At 38.1% G+C, this 17469-nt stretch overlaps 2 protein-coding genes and 1 non-coding gene across 24 annotated transcripts in view; all 3 read left to right on the forward strand.

The window, feature by feature from the left end:
- The window catches only part of LOC116728386 (EH domain-binding protein 1-like), a 29620-nt gene extending 27542 nt beyond the window's left edge, over window positions 1–2078 (forward strand). For all 14 annotated transcript variants that reach the window (XM_032576455.1, XM_032576456.1, XM_032576458.1 and 11 more), the window contains 3 exons: window positions 32–105; window positions 657–771; window positions 1113–2078. In XM_032576455.1, coding sequence (XP_032432346.1) covers window positions 32–105; window positions 657–771; window positions 1113–1203 — 280 coding nt within the window. In that variant the 3' untranslated portion in view covers window positions 1204–2078. The remainder of the gene's footprint in view (window positions 1–31; window positions 106–656; window positions 772–1112) is intronic.
- A 996-nt stretch (window positions 2079–3074) lies between these two features.
- Window positions 3075–3146, forward strand: trnae-cuc (transfer RNA glutamic acid (anticodon CUC)). Its single transcript has one exon. It is a non-coding gene; the product is annotated as a tRNA-Glu (tRNA).
- A 19-nt stretch (window positions 3147–3165) lies between these two features.
- On the forward strand, window positions 3166–7284 carry LOC116728999 (CAAX prenyl protease 2-like). 9 transcript variants are annotated; one of them, XM_032577377.1, is made up of 8 exons: window positions 3166–3701; window positions 3794–3823; window positions 3886–3969; window positions 4483–4561; window positions 4667–4834; window positions 4973–5044; window positions 6122–6184; window positions 6274–7284. In XM_032577377.1, exons 1-8 carry the CDS (start codon window positions 3681–3683, stop codon window positions 6492–6494), a joined length of 738 nt encoding a protein of 245 aa, XP_032433268.1. In that variant the 5' UTR covers window positions 3166–3680; the 3' UTR covers window positions 6495–7284. The 9 variants fall into 9 exon arrangements, with proteins under 9 accessions (XP_032433268.1, XP_032433262.1, XP_032433263.1 ...); XM_032577371.1 differs by having other exon boundaries at window positions 3166–3448; window positions 3599–3701; window positions 4667–5044; XM_032577372.1 differs by having other exon boundaries at window positions 4510–4561; window positions 4667–5044.
- Window positions 7285–17469: the final 10185 nt, after the last annotated feature.

Consider the following 17469-nt stretch of genomic DNA (forward strand, 5'->3'; position numbering starts at 1 on the left):
TAGATTTCTCTAATTTCTGACTGCTCTGCAGACAAGAGGAGCAGGATCTGGAGAGGAGATTCGAGCTTCTCACCAGAGAACTACGAGTTATGATGGCTATAGAAGGTCAGTGCTTGGTTTAAGTTTTATTATATCTGTGGATTTGTGTCTTAGTCACTGAAAACAGAGTTCAGGGTAAACAGAAGATTAAATACACGTGTACACATTTAGAATACGTTATTCATAACTTATATTTGTAATTTTGACTAAATTTTGATTGGTGAACATTCTAAACTAATGTCTTGTGAAATTATTGGTGAAACGTAATCCACAATGTTTTCAATCTCTGCTTTAAAAGTGTCTCATAACTCCTGTAGTCACCAACACTGCATTTACTAAAGTTTGTGTGACTTTCTACCTACTAACTATGATCTGCAGGGCAACTGAATAAATGTTTTAAATTAAAAATGTAAGAAAATGGTTCTTTAAGTTATTATTGTCAGAAATGCTGTGGGAGATGGTTCATATTTCAGTTTTTAACTTGCAGAAAGAGAAACTTCTTTGGCATATTAAATCAAAGAGCATGTAAAAGTAATTGTCAGACTTAAACTTGTGTTACAAATATCTAAAACATTAATAAAGAAGTAGCATTTGGCATTTTGCTGTATGTTTCACAGACTGGCAGAAGACAGCCACTCAGCAGCAGAGGGAGCAGCTGCTCCTCCAGGAGCTGGTGTCACTGGTTAACCAGCGGGATGAGATCATCAGAGACATTGACGACAAAGAGAAACGGTGAGTGGATGCTTTCAGTACGGCCAGAAAAAGTCAAACAAACATGCAGCGTTCTACACAATTATTGACCGCAGTTTAATTAAATAAGTTTACAAAAGGAATTGGCTTTTTTGGAGACTGATCCTAAGACTGTTCTGCTTTCTGTAGTTCTCTAAAAATGAACTTTGAAAAGTTTTTTTTTTCTTTAAATACTTATTTATTAAATAATCAATTTACTTGGAGGCCTTTTACACATTGTTACCCAGAGAGCTATTCCTTTTTTGTAGCTCAGTCCTCTCTATGGTTTTATCCCTGATTATTGAGAAATTGTTTGTCCTGAACTGATGTTTTTCTGTTTGCAGTGCTCAGGAGGAGGACGAGCGGCTGGAGCGAGGTTTGGAGATGAGGAGGAGGAAATTCAGCAATAAGGACAACAAATGTGTGTTACAGTGAAAAGGACAAGCACAAACTGCAGTTGTCATTGAATCCCAAAGTCTCAAAAAGTGTTTTCCTTGAATGTTAAGAAAAAAACGAAACTTCAAAGATATCTGTAGGATTTCATCTGCCTTTTCCCTCCTAGAAATGTTCTCTAAGTCTGAAGCTGGAAATTGTTGTCTGAATGTAAGGTGTGTGTTTTAGTAGTATTATGTTGGTTTCTTTAATTAGTTTTTTTTTTTTTATTTATTTAAGACGTGTGTCATTTTCTCATACATTTATTGCACTTCTGGTGTTTTCCATGTGTTGTGTACATTTTTTGGACATTGCTCAGTATTCACACACCAGCTGGTCCTCTGCTTATTTTTATGTTGTGTGTCTCCTGTGCCTTAATAGAAACTTTTCGATTTGTAGGCCAAAATGCACCAGCCTTTACGAGAATTTATCTGCTCAGGATTTGAGTATACAAAGAAATATGTTCTGTTGCAGGTGACACTTTTATCTTTTCTGATAGTTTCAAAAATTAAAAAATAAAAATGTAAGCATGTCAAAGCATTTCAGAATTAGTATATTTTGTGATTATTTGAGCTGGACTCAATTCCACAAGGTTTTCAGTGCAGAATGGTTATTGACGCTCAAAGTGGTAACACATCTTAAAACGTATCTTTTAATGTCGGGCCCTGGTGATATAAGTCGTCTGCAGCTTCTTTGGATGTTCCAATCTTCTTGACCGGCGTAAGTTAAGTTTTGGTATTTCTGCATAGTTTGATGAATGCTTGCATGGTTTTTGATGTGTGCAGTTAAAATGGTACCTATCATTCAAATGTTGATTTCGATATTTATGACTGTTTTATTCATGAATGACAAATAAAATAAAATTTAAGAAAAATGGCTAGAGATGTGTGAAGTCTTTTTTTGTGGGGGACAGCACAATACTTCAGACGTAAATGTATTACAAACTAAATCAATGTAAACAAAGCACAAATTGTAGAAATGGAGAATATTAATAAAATTGGCCTATAGGAAGTTCACATTACTATATGTTCAACTTTGTGCAAACCATCTCATTTAGGGAAATATGAAGCATTAAAGGCATGCAATGGAATTATTTACTTACAAAAAGATATTAGTGTTTTAGAAAATGTTCCATTATTCAGGAATGAATCGACTTTAAAATCTGTCAGAATTTGAAAATTGCTCCTTCTATAAAAGTTGGGCTTTAACGTTGATTTCTCCGATGTGTCCCACAAATCTTTGGAGGATTTTCTTGCCCGTCTTCTTTGCCTCATAGTTGGCTGATTAGGGGAAAATGACTCAGGGTAATGCATTGAGTTCCACTACCTCAGACATAATAACACTGTTTATTACTTCCTCATTGGAGCCGGCGTCATGTCAGTCATGCGTTGCTTTGCTTTACTGCAGAAAATACAAAAGTAATACCTGTCAAGTCTCCCGTTTTGGCCTGGAAACTACCGTCCGTTTTCTACCTCCTTTTCGCTCTGTAGTCTATTATTTTCCATAAATATCCCGTAAAACCACCACAATACATCAGACGGCGACATTTCCCTTGACTGGTATGATAATACATTGAAGGTCTTTGTAAATATTTAGTAAAGCATTGTGTATATTTAGGACAATAAGTTTAGTGACAGTGAAGAAACTGTAAGAACAGGCTACCGTTACCACTACCACTGAGGCCTGGGCGGGTTGTTGAGAGGCTTATGAGTGCTGGACTGGTTATTTAGTTTTTGGAGCTTTTTACACTTCATGTCCGAGCTATTACTAGAGGAGCAGGTTTACTACGAAGTATGTCCACATACTAACTTTAAACTGACACGCATATGGGAGTGTTTTGGATTTGTATGAGAGAGGTCTCAGTTTGAGCAACTTCCCTGGTGGTCTAGTGGTTAGGATTCGGCGCTCTCACCGCCGCGGCCCGGGTTCGATTCCCGGTCAGGGAACAGTTTCTTTTTCGATATAGAAACTACTACTTTATGAAAGATTACATGATACGGTGCGATTATTTTTTTATCTATGTCTTTCTGTTGCGCTTTAGTTAATCAGCTTCTCTGCACTAGGATCTACTAATCTAATCTGACATAAAGGATCAAGCTTATCCATTCGAGCATGTTGACCCTGTGCTACTTTATTCATCCCTCTCCTGTGGAACCACTTGAAGCTCTACAGTTTGCAGATCTCCTGTTTTGTCATGCAAGAGCTAGGACATAGCTGTATTAGGCTGGACCAGTACACAATCTGTTGGGTGAGTGTAATGAGTTGCCTTCTGCTGGCTTTTCTCTATGTGGGTAGCTTATATGTCTGCTGGAGTACCTTACCAAGGTATGCAACTCATTATCAGCTTTGCAGTCAGTGTTGTTCAAGTAGCCTGTTAATGAAAGTGTGTGTCTTAAAGGGACCATCCAAGAGTGATAAAGCGTCGCTCTGTGAGTGTAGCTCTGGTGTCTGCAGTGTCTCCTGCGTTTGTGAAGCTATGGATGCACTGGGCTGATATCACAGTGAGTAGACTTTCCTCTACCTTTTGATATTTTGGGGTTTGAAAGCTCTACAATTGATTTTCATTGTGATTCCTACGTGCTTTGCTTTCCAGCTACTAATCATCACTACCCACAATACTCAGGTGATGAGATCTTCTGTTGAAATAACTTTGTTTAATAAATAAAGTGCATCCTGGGTCTCCAGGTTGAAGAGTCCTTGTGGGAGCTGATGGGAGTTCGTTTGAAAGGTTTCATTCCTGCATCTGTTCTGCCTTTGCTATTGATTACGGTAAGCCAATAAGGTATAACATGAACACTTTAAAGGAAAAAGTTTTGTAACAAATGTTTTTGTAATTATTTTATTCTTTCTGACTTAAATTCTAAAACTGAAACAAAATGAAATTACTTCTTAAACTGAAACTGAACTGAACTCTTTACCACACACAATCAAATAAGAGGAATGGAATTTTTATTTATTTATTTATTGCCTTCAAGTTGTCAAAAGTGTTTAAAAAGTCATTTTGAACGTGTTTTCCAGCATCTGCTCACACAGATTTCGAAGGGTTTGTTTTTTTAGATTTACTTTATGCTTTATTGAGGCAGATTAGACATTTTAGATGTTTTATTTAATTTAACTCTTTAACAGGTGACTGTAACTTTATATTTTTATTTGAGCTCCCTTCAGTGCTCCCTTCAAACTACATACTAAAATGTGTGCCATTTTTTCCCTTCATACTTTTGATCTTGTTGTTATTTATTGCCTGTGCATGTTATAAACATCTATATTCACTCTGTTTAATAGTTTTTTTATCTGGGGCCCCTGGTTCAGTCTGCTTTGGACAATCCTGACGGGTTCTCTGGGGAACTTCACTCTGCTCTGGGTATTTATAAGGTTCTGTTAGAGAAATCTGATGCAAAAAGTTTGACATATGTGCCGCCTTTGCATTAAAGGTGATCACAATCTCCTGACTAATGTATTTTCCCAGATGTGCAGAGTTGGAGGATGTGCGTCCAAGACGCAGCGTGGCTCAGGAACCAGGTGGTGGCGCCAGTGACGGAGGAGCTGGTGTTCAGAGGGGCCATGCTGCCTATGTTGGTGCCTTGCACTGGAGCCACAGCTGTTATCTTCATTGCGCCTCTGTTATTTGGTGTTGGTATGACAGGAAACTTCGGCGCCACAATGACATCATACTCTACTAAAGCACGACAAAATGCACCAGTTGACCTGCAGGAGTTTTGCTGTTCCTGTTACAATGTTTGCAAACTTTATTTCAATTTTACTGTCGTTCTAGCCCATCTTCACCACATCATAGAGCAGCTTCAGCTGGGAAAGGACAATGTGAGAGCCATCTTTCTGGGGGCAGGTCAGCTTATTCTCAAATAAACTACATGTGGGAGGCGATTGATGTGTGTTTGATCATACTGTACATATAACAATAAATCAAATCCCAGTGAAAATCAATCTAAAATTATGAAGACACTAAATGCTATCTATGCACTGTATATGAAAAATAAAGTAGTATTACACCTAAGAAAACATTTATAAATTACAGTCTAATAAACTATGTTATTGCACAATACCGACAGTTGCATAAATGAGAGGTAACAGAGATAATGAAACAAACGTTGATGTATTTTGGTGGAATTTTGTGTCACACTTGCACAAAGCAACTCGGCTACTATTTTTAAAGAGGAAGGAAAATGATTTACAGTTTTGATTTATTTTTCTTCTACACATGAAAATCTCAAAAGTGTGGTGTGTTCATATCCTTTACATTACATATTCTATATACTTTCCAAATCTACGGTACCTCTCACACCTAGACTACTTTGCTTTTCTTTTGTTTCAGTAAAACAACTCAAACTCTTTAAAACTGGTTGAATACCATCTGCAAACTTACATTTTTAAATTCTACCTAGAATTCCTGATTGGACTTAGATGTGGACTTTAACTGAGCTATTCTAACACATGAAAATGATTTAGTCTTAACCACACCACTGTTACCCTGGCTTTATGTTTTGGATTGTTGTGACAGAGCAACGCTTTATCACTCTTGGATTGTTTGGATTATCCAACTTCAAATCAGCTTATGCAGTTTTCCTGTCTCTGCTGAAAAAAATATCCCCACAGCATCATACTGCCACCACTATGTTTTACAGTGTGGGTGGTGCAATGTTAGTTTTCCACCAAAAATAGCTTTTTGTGACAAGGCTTAAAAGATTGCAGTAAGGACATTGGAGAGATGGGGTTGAAATCGAATGCAAACACTACCATCCAGTTTTTTACTAAAAGAAAAAGCTGAATTTTACTTTCACTTTGCAATAAGCATGACTGTGTGTGGGTCTGCCATAACATTTTAAACAATGTTTTTGTGACAACAGTCAAAGAGTATGAATACTTTTACAGTTTGTTGATTATTCATTGTAGTTTTCCTTTACAGGGATTCAGTTTTTGTACACAACTGTGTTTGGTGTCTTTGCTGCTTTTATTTTCCTGAGAACTGGTGAGAGGCAAAAATACACATTCATCCTCTAAAAGCGCCATCTCGTGTACATACGGTAGTTTCACATCTTGCGGTCTGTTCTTCCGAAGGTCATATTGTGGGTCCAGTTTTGTGCCATTCATTCTGCAACAGCCAGGGTCTCCCTGACATTGGTTCCGCTCTGAGCCGCCCTCAGCGTTCAGCCGTGCTGATCTGCTATCTGACTGGAGTCCTGCTGTTTCTGGTGATGCTCTTCCCCTTCACAGACCCCTTCCTCTATGGAGCCAGACCTGTCTGCAGCCTCGCCGCCTCTCAAGCATTGGAATGCTGATTGAGAAAATGTCAAATTCTCAAGGAAGTCATGAAAAATAAAATGTTGAGACAGATTTTAACTTTAGTATAATTTTTTTCAGTCATGATTGGGACTTTTCTGAAGTGCGTGCAGGATTTTTGCGGGTGGACAAGGCAGGAGAAAGATCCCAGTGCTTCAGACATTTCCTGCATGGTTCAAAAATATTTCCTACTGTATGAAACTTAACACCAGCACAAAACTCCCTGGCTACAACAAAGTAGCAGAAGTGTGCATGAGTGCAAGCATAGAAAACCAGATGAAATATGGTGGTGAAGAAGGAAAAAAAAGCAGGCAATAGAGGACATGATCACAAAGAAAGACGCGGAGGCAGGCAAAACATGCAGACATCTCTGCCAATAAATACACCAACAGAACCCAATTGGAGAGAGACAGCTATTTAAAATCATGTTTTTAAATCAGACAAGGCAATGAATGCCAGAGGAAGACTTAAACAGAGAAGAGTGGAAAACAAGTGGCTTCAGCCAGGAGCAATAAGAGCAACGCCAGCAGATGAGGAGACACAAAAAGAAAAGGTGGAGTGAGGGAGCGCAGGGATAAAAATTGTTCTTCCCCGGGGAAATTGAAAATTTGGAGTAGCAGAGCAGAGGAAAAGGGAAAGGTCATGCAGGGTATGTTGAAATGTCTGGGAGGTGAAAGGTTGTGTTGAAGCTCCAGATTTATGAGGTAGGTTTATAAGTAATAAAAACTTTGCGACATAAAATTGGGCAAACATAATAAATTCACATGTATGTCTCTTTCCTGTTCTCCACACTGACTCCAGATGCGTTTTATTTCTTGTCTCTTTTTTTTTTTACAGTTTGTAGCTGTAAACTCTGGTGCTCATTTTACAATATTCAATTTCACTTGACCTTCTTTTTAAAGTCTGAATGACAAATGAAAGAGGAAAACACCAGCAAAGTCAGAAATGTGAATGTACTCATTATCAACACAAATTTACTAATAATGTTTAACAGTTTGCTCAAGTAGTTTGCTTCATGGTGCAGTTCAGTGGACAAAAACAAGTTTGGATTGTGGATTTTCTCAAACGCATTCTGTTAACATTGGGACTGCATCTTTTTCTTGACACAGCTGTTACTAAAACGTAAAGCTGCATGAAGGATGCATTCCCATTCACATGGTTCATTTACTGCTTGGAGCCAGATGTTCATAAGAGAAGTAAAAACAAAAATCTAGTTATGGTTACAGAGAATGCAGTGTTAGAAGCTCAGTGTTAGCTGATGAGATCATTCTTGGTATTGACAGAAAATGTTGACAATCAAATTCACAGATTCTTGGCAGAAGTCACATTACTGTCAAAAAAGCTGAACATTGATCAATTTATCTCCAACTGTGGTCAAAAATGCTAAGTCACAGCAAGAAGATCAGACTAATGGCTTGTTTTTTTAGAAGCATGTGTCCTTTCTCTAAACTTAAAAGTAGTGTTGTTCCTTGCACCATTTCACCCCATTAGAAAAGCATTTTAAAAGTTTTAATTTCACCTTCACCTAATCCCAATTTTTGTAGCTGACTGTTGCATTACCTAATGTTTCAGGTGAGGAGTTAAACAAGATCAGAAAATAGGTTTGTTTTTTTCACGACTAAAGACATACTGAGAACAAACTAATCTCAAAACGGTGCGCGGAGTTCTCAGTCTTCAATTTGAGCTTGGTTTCAGGCCCACAGAAGGCACGTAGGCTAAGAATGAACAAAGGCTAAACAGCTCGGTAATTATTTATTTATGTGTGTCTCATTTGAGGCCAGTTGTACTTGAATGTGTCTGGGATGTGTGGGCTCATGTTTACAGAATGAACAGTGCATGGGAGGTTCAACAGCTTCTAAAGAATGCGTTAATCTGACGTCTGCAAGGCTGCAAGCAAAACAAGGTGGTTACAAATATGCAACAGTTTCATGAACCCATAGGTCATAACCAAATCTAAAAACAAACCAGCAGCAATAAGAGCTTACCTTTCTAACAAATGTTTTTGTTTTATATACTGCCTTTCACCCCCTGAACTTTTCCAAATCACAAGCAAAACACTTTGATGCTTCAAATTGAGACTTTGAGCTTGAGTTAGACTGAAATGTTTGTTATTTTTTCTTCTTTTTTATCATATATTTTCAATTTGATGCGGGTTTGATTACACACTGATTATTGTTTAGCTGCAGCTTAAACCTCCAAGCCAGTCTCAAATCCCACATTTTATGTTTAATGCTTTATCCAGTGTTAGCTTGATTGTGTATTTTCAGAATGGTGTTTTAATATGTTGTTCATAATGTAAGGTGTAAGTGTATAATTGTTTAGTGATTTTCTATAGCAAACCTCAGAGGCCCTCAGAGCAGCTGGGTTTATTTTGAGGTTAATTACACATTACCTCAACTGTGTGTAAAATTTGCTGAATTTTATTGAGTGATAAAGATACAAGATAAAGAAAACCCCATTACAAATGCATGCCACATTCTTTCACAATTCTAACTGAACATGTTTAAGAACCTTATGCCCTTTTTCCTTTCCGTCACAAAAATGCAATAATACATTTTCTAGTAACATAAAACCCAAATAAAATAAACTGAAATTTGATGCTTAATGAGTTTCACTGCTTTTGTACACTGTGGCTCTTCATACTCCAGGTTTAACTTTTCTGTTTCTCATTTTAAACTGAAAGTCAAGCAACTTATCTACAAGGTTGGAGAGTTCTTATTTCTGAGCTGATGTGAATACCAAGAGCAGCTCTGGTCACAAAATCACTTCTTTCCCCTCTGCTCCGTTCTGTGAAACGCTAGAAAGGGTTTGGTCCAGTGGGGATTAAGGCGGCTGTTCTCTTTATTTATTCAAAGTCAGGCGGCTGATCTCTCATTTTGCTCCCTCTCTCCCTCCTGCTTAATACATTTCAGCTCAGTCACACTTGAAGTCTTTCCATTCCAAGAAAGTATTCAGCTGCTGGCTGCTTGAATCTTTCTAGGGGAACAACACTGCTGCACTGGATCAAGCTTGTCAGCACTTTTCCAAGATGCAACAGCCTTACCTGTTTGCTTCCTCTATGATTTTCTCAGATAATTATACAGAGATAAAACCTAGCAGCCTCTGCCTCAGTGGCCACCCTCTGAGCTGGTGTGGTGGCCTCTGCCTCCCAGTTGGACGGGTGAAGGAACTAATGGGGGAGGAAAAGAAGACCCTGTTATTAGACTTCCCTGCACATAACAAGTCTGCAGAAGATTTTAGCATTGCGTTTAGGGAGTAATTTGCATTCTTTTGCCGATGCAAAGTCAGGCAGTTTATGGTTTCTTTTTTTTCCCCCAAAAAATGCTTCATTAAAAAAGAGGCACACAGTGGAAAATGAGTCCGAGTCATACAGGGGTAGTGGAGATGTGGTGCAAAACTTCAAGTTCAAGTGAAACAACAGAGAAAGAATAATAGGAAATAAGCCAGACAGAAACACATCGGATGCCTTTCTGTCTCTTTGTTTCTCTGTGAACCTTTTGTGTCCTGATCCTTTCTTGTGGAGCTGACATCCTTTCTTCTCACTGTTAATGCATTTACCATCACACAGACACACACACACAAAATAATCTGAAGAGCAGTATGATGATAGAAGTGTCATGTGTCTGTGCAGATCTACAGTATGTGCGCACGGCTGAGTCTATGGAAAAGTTTAGCCGATCATCTGGTAAAGGAATAATCTGTCAGGAGTCAGCCTGTCCGTGCGTTCTGTCCGTCATCCTTCGCTCTGTTTGTTTGTGGTTTGTCCATGCATGTGGAGGACAGCTGAGAGCACTTTATCTTTAAAGAGAGCATCGATGCTTTGTTTTCTGTTTGTTTCTTTCAGTTTTAGATGGTCTTATGTTATGGTTGAGTAAAAAACTGAAAGATGATAATAGATTTTCCAAACTATCTCTCAATTTAAAAACCTCAAGTTTTTCCATGGGAGCTGTGCTTGCACTCTGCATCTCCCAGTGCTAACATGAGTCAGACGAGGCACGCAGAGAGAGAGACACGCTCATTTTCACTTAAAATCCTTCCTCTAATATGGATTTACTTCTGCGTGATGACATACAGAACTGTCCTGACATTTTCAGCCGACTGATTCAGTATTTTTTAATTTATCACTTTACACTCAGCGAGTCGTTGCAGTCATTTCAGATGTTTGTGGTAAAGATTTGTTGATAGTCTGGGTGTGGATTGAGGGCATTCGTGTCTGCAGCAAGAGATGAAGCATATGGACTTTGTAGAATAAAAGTTTGATCTCTTTCCCCTCAACGAAATCACCCAGTAAGCAGGGGCTCATATTTAACCATAATGGAGGCTGCTAATTGCTTCAGTGTGTCCCTGTGTGTTTGTCTGTGTGAGAGTAGGCAAATACTGATGGGTTCTGCTCAATTTAATACGGCACAGACACGTCCATATGCACAAACAGTGTGAGTCTGTGATGATCTAAACCAAGACTGCAATGTAATAACAGACCTTGACATTAGTGGGAAGTTAAGAGACATCAGGGACACAGGTCTCCTTTTTATTACCAAAGCAAAGACACTTTGTGAAGATCAGTCCCTGCAAACGGTGCCGGGTTTTTTTTGTTTGTTTTTTTTTTAACCCTTAAAAGTATGCCATGATTTTGCTCTGCTTTTTTCACTTTGAAAGCATTAAATAAAATCCAGTGCAAACAATTACCTTCACGATTCTAACTGGTAACTTGTCATCCTGTGTGATTTAATCTCCGTATAACTACAACTGTTCTGTAAAGACCTCAGAGGCCAGAGAACAAAATAACATCATGAAGACCAAGGAACACAGCAGACTGGTCAGGCAGAAAGTTGTGACACAGTTTAAAGCAAATATTCTTGAATGAGCAATCAACTTGGTGGTGGCAGCATCATGCTTTACAACTAAACTAAATTTTCTGTACAACTAAAGCATCATCCTCTAGCTGTACAGAAGTTTCATTTTTTGATGAAAATGGAAAGAGAATGGCAGAGGTGTAAACCTCCGCAGGAGGAGGATTAATCATAGTAGCATCACATGATTGTTTTAGTTAAATATAATGACTTCACCCTAAATACAATCTGGCTTTAATTCCTGCATATTTACTCCAAATATTTATTTTTCTGAAACTCAAATCTAACTGTACCACAGATCTCCACTTACCCAGAAAAATATCTTGGCATCTATTGGATGGGTTATGGATTGGTACACAATTTGCAGAGACAGTTATTATGTGCATTAAAGCACAAATCACTCTGACTTTTGTTGTTGGCATGCTTCTCCTTTACAGCTGTTATTAGGTTAACATTTTGCTCCCAGACATGAGTGTTTAATTTGGAGTAGGGATCAATATTCCATTTCACATTCTATTTTTATAAATTCTGTAATATTGTAAAGTATGAAGAATCATCTGGTTTTGATTTATCTGTGTTACCAAATACAAACCTAAACAATGCAAAACATATGGGATGGAACTGTGCAACAGCTGGAGTTTATCTATATTGGATAAAATAGTGAGTGTCAGCATGCTTGGACAAATATTATGCCTGTTTTGCATTATCAGAGAGATTCTATGCTTGAATCCAACTGAACACATAAGGATAAAAATCACCTTTCAACATTAAACTTATTCAGTGCCAAAGATTGACAATATATTGACAATATATAGATTGAGCTATATTCACTCCTGTTCACTCCGAGGAATATAGAAATCAGTTCCTCTGATTTTATATTTTTCGAAAGTATATTTTCCAAACTCTAAATTCTAGAATTATATATACTTAAGTTGTCTTTTAAAATGCAATTACTTTAAAATATCAAACCCTTTTGGAATTAAATAAAACAGAAATGAAGGAACAACACTTCTCTGCTGCTTTCCAAATAGGTATCAGGCTTGTCACCTGAGTAATGTCTATTCACAAAGAATCAGCCAGAGACAGAGATTAGTTTTCTTTTCTTTTCTGCAGAACAGGAGAATTGAGAGCAGACGCGACGAATCGCTGTCAAACACTGTCTGGAATCAATTCTGCCAGATCTTTCTTTGCATTTTTCTTTATTGTATAGAAAAAGGAGGTTGGGCTTCTTCACACAGTCACACAGAGAATTGACCAACCGTCTTTACATTCTGGAACCTCCTGTGGACATGCCCTTACAAGGGCATGTGACTGACCACAACTAATCAATTACATATGGAACTAATAACACATGAATGTTTTAACGTTTTTAGCTTCCAAGCAAACATCCTAAACAAAGTTAATAATATACTACAAAAGATTAATAAAGTACTACAAAAGAAAGAGAAGTTAAGTAAATATAAAAAGAATAATAATATGAGAGTAATAATATAAAAGAATAATATGAAAACATAACTTGTAAAATAAACTCATAAGTAAATGAACAGGAGGATAATTTTTCTAACACAAAGCATCTATAGCTTCATTCAGACACTTGCAGATTCCAAAATAATATGCAAAACTCAGCCCTTATGGTGGACGAAGCATTGGACAATGTGGTGGAAGCAAATGGCAGAGACAGTTGGGTTGAGAGAAAGCCAACTGGACCAAATTATTTGGAAAATTCAGAAGTTTGATTTAAAATATAACAAGATACTCTTATTTTTTTATATTCCATACCTGTGTAGACTTGAAAAATACTGAAATCTAATTCCAGCTTTTTCCCGAGGAACCCTAAAATATACACTAATTGATCTAAAATGGATGTCGAACAAATTTTATGGCCACAATGACATTTTAAATGAGATTGTGGGTTTCTGTTGTTGAATTTTATTCACTGTTTATAAGTGTAAACGTACACCCAGACAGTCATTAATGAGTCTACAATAGACACTTAAAAGCTAAATATCAGAAGCAGGACAAATGAGACCATAAAGAAGACACAACAATAAAAATATCAAATATTTTTATAATAAACAGAATATTAGAAAATAAAGAATTTGCAGTGCCTTGCAAAAGTATTCATGCCCCTTGAACTTTTCCATATTTTGTCACATTACAACCACAAATCTAAAAATATTTCATTGGAATTTTATGTGAAAAATCAACACAAAGTGGTATCTATTGTGAAGGAGAAAGAAAAATTTTTACAAAGTAAAAAACCGAAAAAAGCTAAAGTATTCAAACCCCCCTGAGTCAATACTTTGTAAAATTACATTTTTCTGCGACTACAGCTGCAAGTGTTTTAGGGTTTGTCTCTTCTAGTGACTGAAATTTTTGCCCATTCTTCTTTGCCAAACAGCTCAAGCTCAGTCAGACTAGATGGAGAACGTTTGTAAACAGCAGTTTTCAGATCTTACCACATATTCTCGATTGGGTAGGTCAGAACTTGGACTGGGCCATTCTAACACATGAATATGTTTTGTTTTAAACCATTTCATTGTAGCTCTGGCTTTATGTTCAGGGTCATTGTCCTGCTGGAAGGTGAACCTCCATCCCAGTCTCAAGTCTTTTACAGACTCCAGCAGGTTTTCTTCACACATTGCGCTGTATTTGGCTCCATCCAACTCTGACCAAATTCCCTGTCCCTGCTGAAGAGACGCACCCCCAGAGCATAATGCTGCCACCACCATATTTGACAGTGGGGATGGTGTGTTCAGACTGATGGGCAGTGTTAGTTCTCTGCCGTACATAGAGTTTTACTTTTGGTCAAAGCGTTTCATTTTGGTCTCGCCTGACCAAAGTTCCTTCTTCCACATGTTTGCATTTGGTCCAGAGTCACCTTGGGCCTCTTGGCTGCATCTCTGATCAGTTCTCTCCTTTTTCGGCCTGAAAGTTTAGGCAGACAGCTTTGCCTTGGTAGGTTTACAATTGTGCCATACGCTTTCCATTTCTGGATAATGGATTGAACAGTGCTTAGTGACATGTTCAAAGCTGGAAAGTCTTTTTATAGCCTAAACTTGCTTTACACTTCTCCATGACTTTCTCCCTGACCTGTCTGGTGTGTTTTTTGGACTTCATTACGTTTTTGCTCCCCAATATTCTCTTAGCAAACCTCTGAGGTGTCACAGAGCAGCTGGATTTGAACTGAGATTAAATTAAACACACATGAACTACAGTTAGTCACCACCAGGCAACTTCTGGAGGCAATTGGTTGATGTCAGAGAAAAGGGGGATGAATACCTCTGCACACCACTATTTTCAGTTTTTTATTTGTAAAAAAAAGTTTTGAATGATGTATAAAATTTTCAAAATAACATTCAATCCATGATGATTGCATGCAAACATCTGGCCAGAATGATAACTTTCTGGTCAAACATTTACTATTCTATTTACTTAACTTGGTGCTAAGTGTTCAGAGGAGAATGCTCAATAAAGAATAGTTGTCATTGTTAAATTAATGAAATACAAAGGACTAATAGCTTCCAGTGTGCAGCTCAGCTGTAGAAAAGCTAGAAGGTGTGAAATAATCAGAGCAAGTGGCAAAAGATAAAAAGTCAAGGGCTGACTTAAAAGGCGGCAGATATAAAATAAAGAGGTCTGTATGTTCCATTAGATATCTTTAGGTTGGCAGATAGACACTTGGCCGCACTGTGTCTAGATTAATAGGAACAAAGGGATTTGGGAAAGTATGGCTATGGAAAGAAGAGGTCTTGTCTGCTCTATCAATTATGCTTCTGGTATGTTTCTGGGGGTGTTTCTGTCTGAGAAAGAGGAGGGGCAAAAAACAGGCTGACTTATGAATTCAGCAGGCAAAGAGTGAAGGTTTGGGGGTAAAACACTGATATTCTGGAGGAGGACAATAGCAGCCTGATTAAGACTATCAGAGTACAGATGTCGAGAAGGAGCTGGAAGGAGAAAAGGGACACATTGGATTAAAAAAGTTGAAGGTGGTGATGATAAGGTCTGATGGTGGTCCAAGAGAAACAGAGACAAGTTAGAAGACGTGGGCAAGAAGACCAAAAGGCTCTTTAGGTTCTCCAGGATCCAGAGGTTTTATGTTCTCCCTCTAGCTACAGTGGTTGTTACATAAGGGGAAAAGACTGCCGAATAATAACACTGTGTATATTGTGTCTGCCAGAACCAACACACCACATCCAGCCAGCTCATCTGCACAGAGAGAGCACAGGCGTCCAAGTTCGACTGTGGTTAATAACTGCTCCGGCTGCACTTAATGCATTACTTTTCCACCCTATCATCTTTTGTTACAAGGCTGAGCGAGTGACTTTGTGCTGTCAGTTTGTAATTTGCATGACACATCTGTTGCTATCAGAACCACTGTGTCAAACCGGCATTAAGTCGCCCCAATTATTCTTGTGGCTGAGTCACATTTTCCAAAAAGAGAAAAAAAAGATCTTTTGTGGAGTCTTTCTCTTTTTCACTGAGTTTGCATGCTAATTTTACAATCCCTTTAACCTTTTCAAGTTTTGAAACATTGCAAAACCTTATTTATATATTTATATGTTAGTGGGATTTTATGATGGACCAAAACAAGGTAATCACCGACTGGAAAATGATAAAGGGTCATCTGACATTTTAAAATTAAGGATAAAAATAAAAATCTGAAAATGTGGCATGTGTTGTATTCATCGCCAGAAAGAAGTGGAGCGGTTCAGAGCATGGTAATGTTCTAAAACAATAACCTAGACTTTGAACATCTAATCAAGCACGTTGGAAATGCAAAGAGCATAGCACAACTGATAAGATGTAGTGGGCCACCTAAATTAAAACATTTTAGTTCCTCTAACATAAGCAGTTTTGCAAACAATTTGTATTATTTTTAGCCTCTATATGTGCAAAGTTAATGGAGAAATGCCACAAAAAAAGCTTTTAAATCTGCAACTGTGGCAAGTTGTGGTTCTACAAAGTACTGACTCAAATTAGGTGAATAAAATGATTGGTACCCTTTTCAGAATTTTGTAAAAAAACACACAAAAAAAACAACTAAATATGGACAATATTTTGTTGATCTAGAACACTGAATCCTAATAAAAGACATTTCTGTAGGTGGTTGGAACAAGTTTGCTTTTGCTGGGCACTGCTAACTTCAACATGGAGTTTCCAGTTTCCTTCAAGGCTCAGGTCACAGCTATTGGTTTCATTTAATATTTTCCAGCTTTACTCTTCACTCAGGCAGAAGAAAAAATAAAGAGATTCGAGCTGTCTTTGGAAAAATGCAAATCCACTGTTTGACTTCCCACAATGTTGTTGATGGTGTTGAATAGTGTGGCGTCAGCAGAGGTGCACCCCACAGGTCACTCCTGCTCCCTAGTCATGGAGAGGTCAAGCTGATTCACATCTGGCATTTCCTGTTTCCTCTCTTCCCTTTGCCCCCAAGTTATACTCACACACACACGTGCACACACACTGAGGAGCGTACATTAACATCTGTGCCTCTGTGGAGTTAATTTTTACCAGCAAGAGAATGAAGTCACCCACACCGTGTGCAAATTTCAGCAGGTATTCCTGCTCCATAATGTTTCCATTGAGCAGTAAAAACTTCCAGCTGTCATGGACCAAAAGAGAGAGAGAGAGAGACAGAGAGTGAAAAAGCAAGAAGAGGAGGAGTGAGAAAAAGTTTATGAAGGGAATGTAAAGAAATTAAGACAAAATCAGTGAAGAAAAACTAAGAGGGGAAGACATTAGGGATGATCAAAAGTCTGGATAACAAGGAAGAAGAGCAACAGAATTTCATTACCTGCCGAAGCTGACCGACACTTTTTAATATGCTCTGATGCAGCAAAAACTCTTTATGTTTGTGTTTATGTGTGTGCATACAGGACAAAGCATCATCATGTGGTTTTCATAGCTTCCTGAGGGCTTTCAATTCTCCAGCTACCCCATTCACCCCCAGCTTCCCAACACACACACACACACACACACACCCGCACACACGCACACACCCACACACATCATCCTCTCCAGTGTTCTTTTAGATACTCACACATTTTACCAGCCCCCTCTTCCAAAAGCACACAATTGCCTTCAATAATTTTCCTCTACGTAGCCTTCCACCCCCACCTCA

This window comes from Xiphophorus hellerii, chromosome 11 (genome assembly GCF_003331165.1).
Source record: "Xiphophorus hellerii strain 12219 chromosome 11, Xiphophorus_hellerii-4.1, whole genome shotgun sequence".
Lineage (NCBI taxonomy): Eukaryota > Metazoa > Chordata > Actinopteri > Cyprinodontiformes > Poeciliidae > Xiphophorus > Xiphophorus hellerii.

Coding starts and splice junctions, on each gene's coding strand:
- LOC116728999 (XM_032577371.1), top strand. CDS start 3,681: ATGCACTGGGCTGATATCACA. Junction 4,562..4,666: donor GGAACTTCACTCTGCTCTGG/GTATTTATAAGG, acceptor GTATTTTCCCAG/ATGTGCAGAGTTGGAGGATG. Junction 5,045..6,121: donor AGCCATCTTTCTGGGGGCAG/GTCAGCTTATTC, acceptor TTTCCTTTACAG/GGATTCAGTTTTTGTACACA.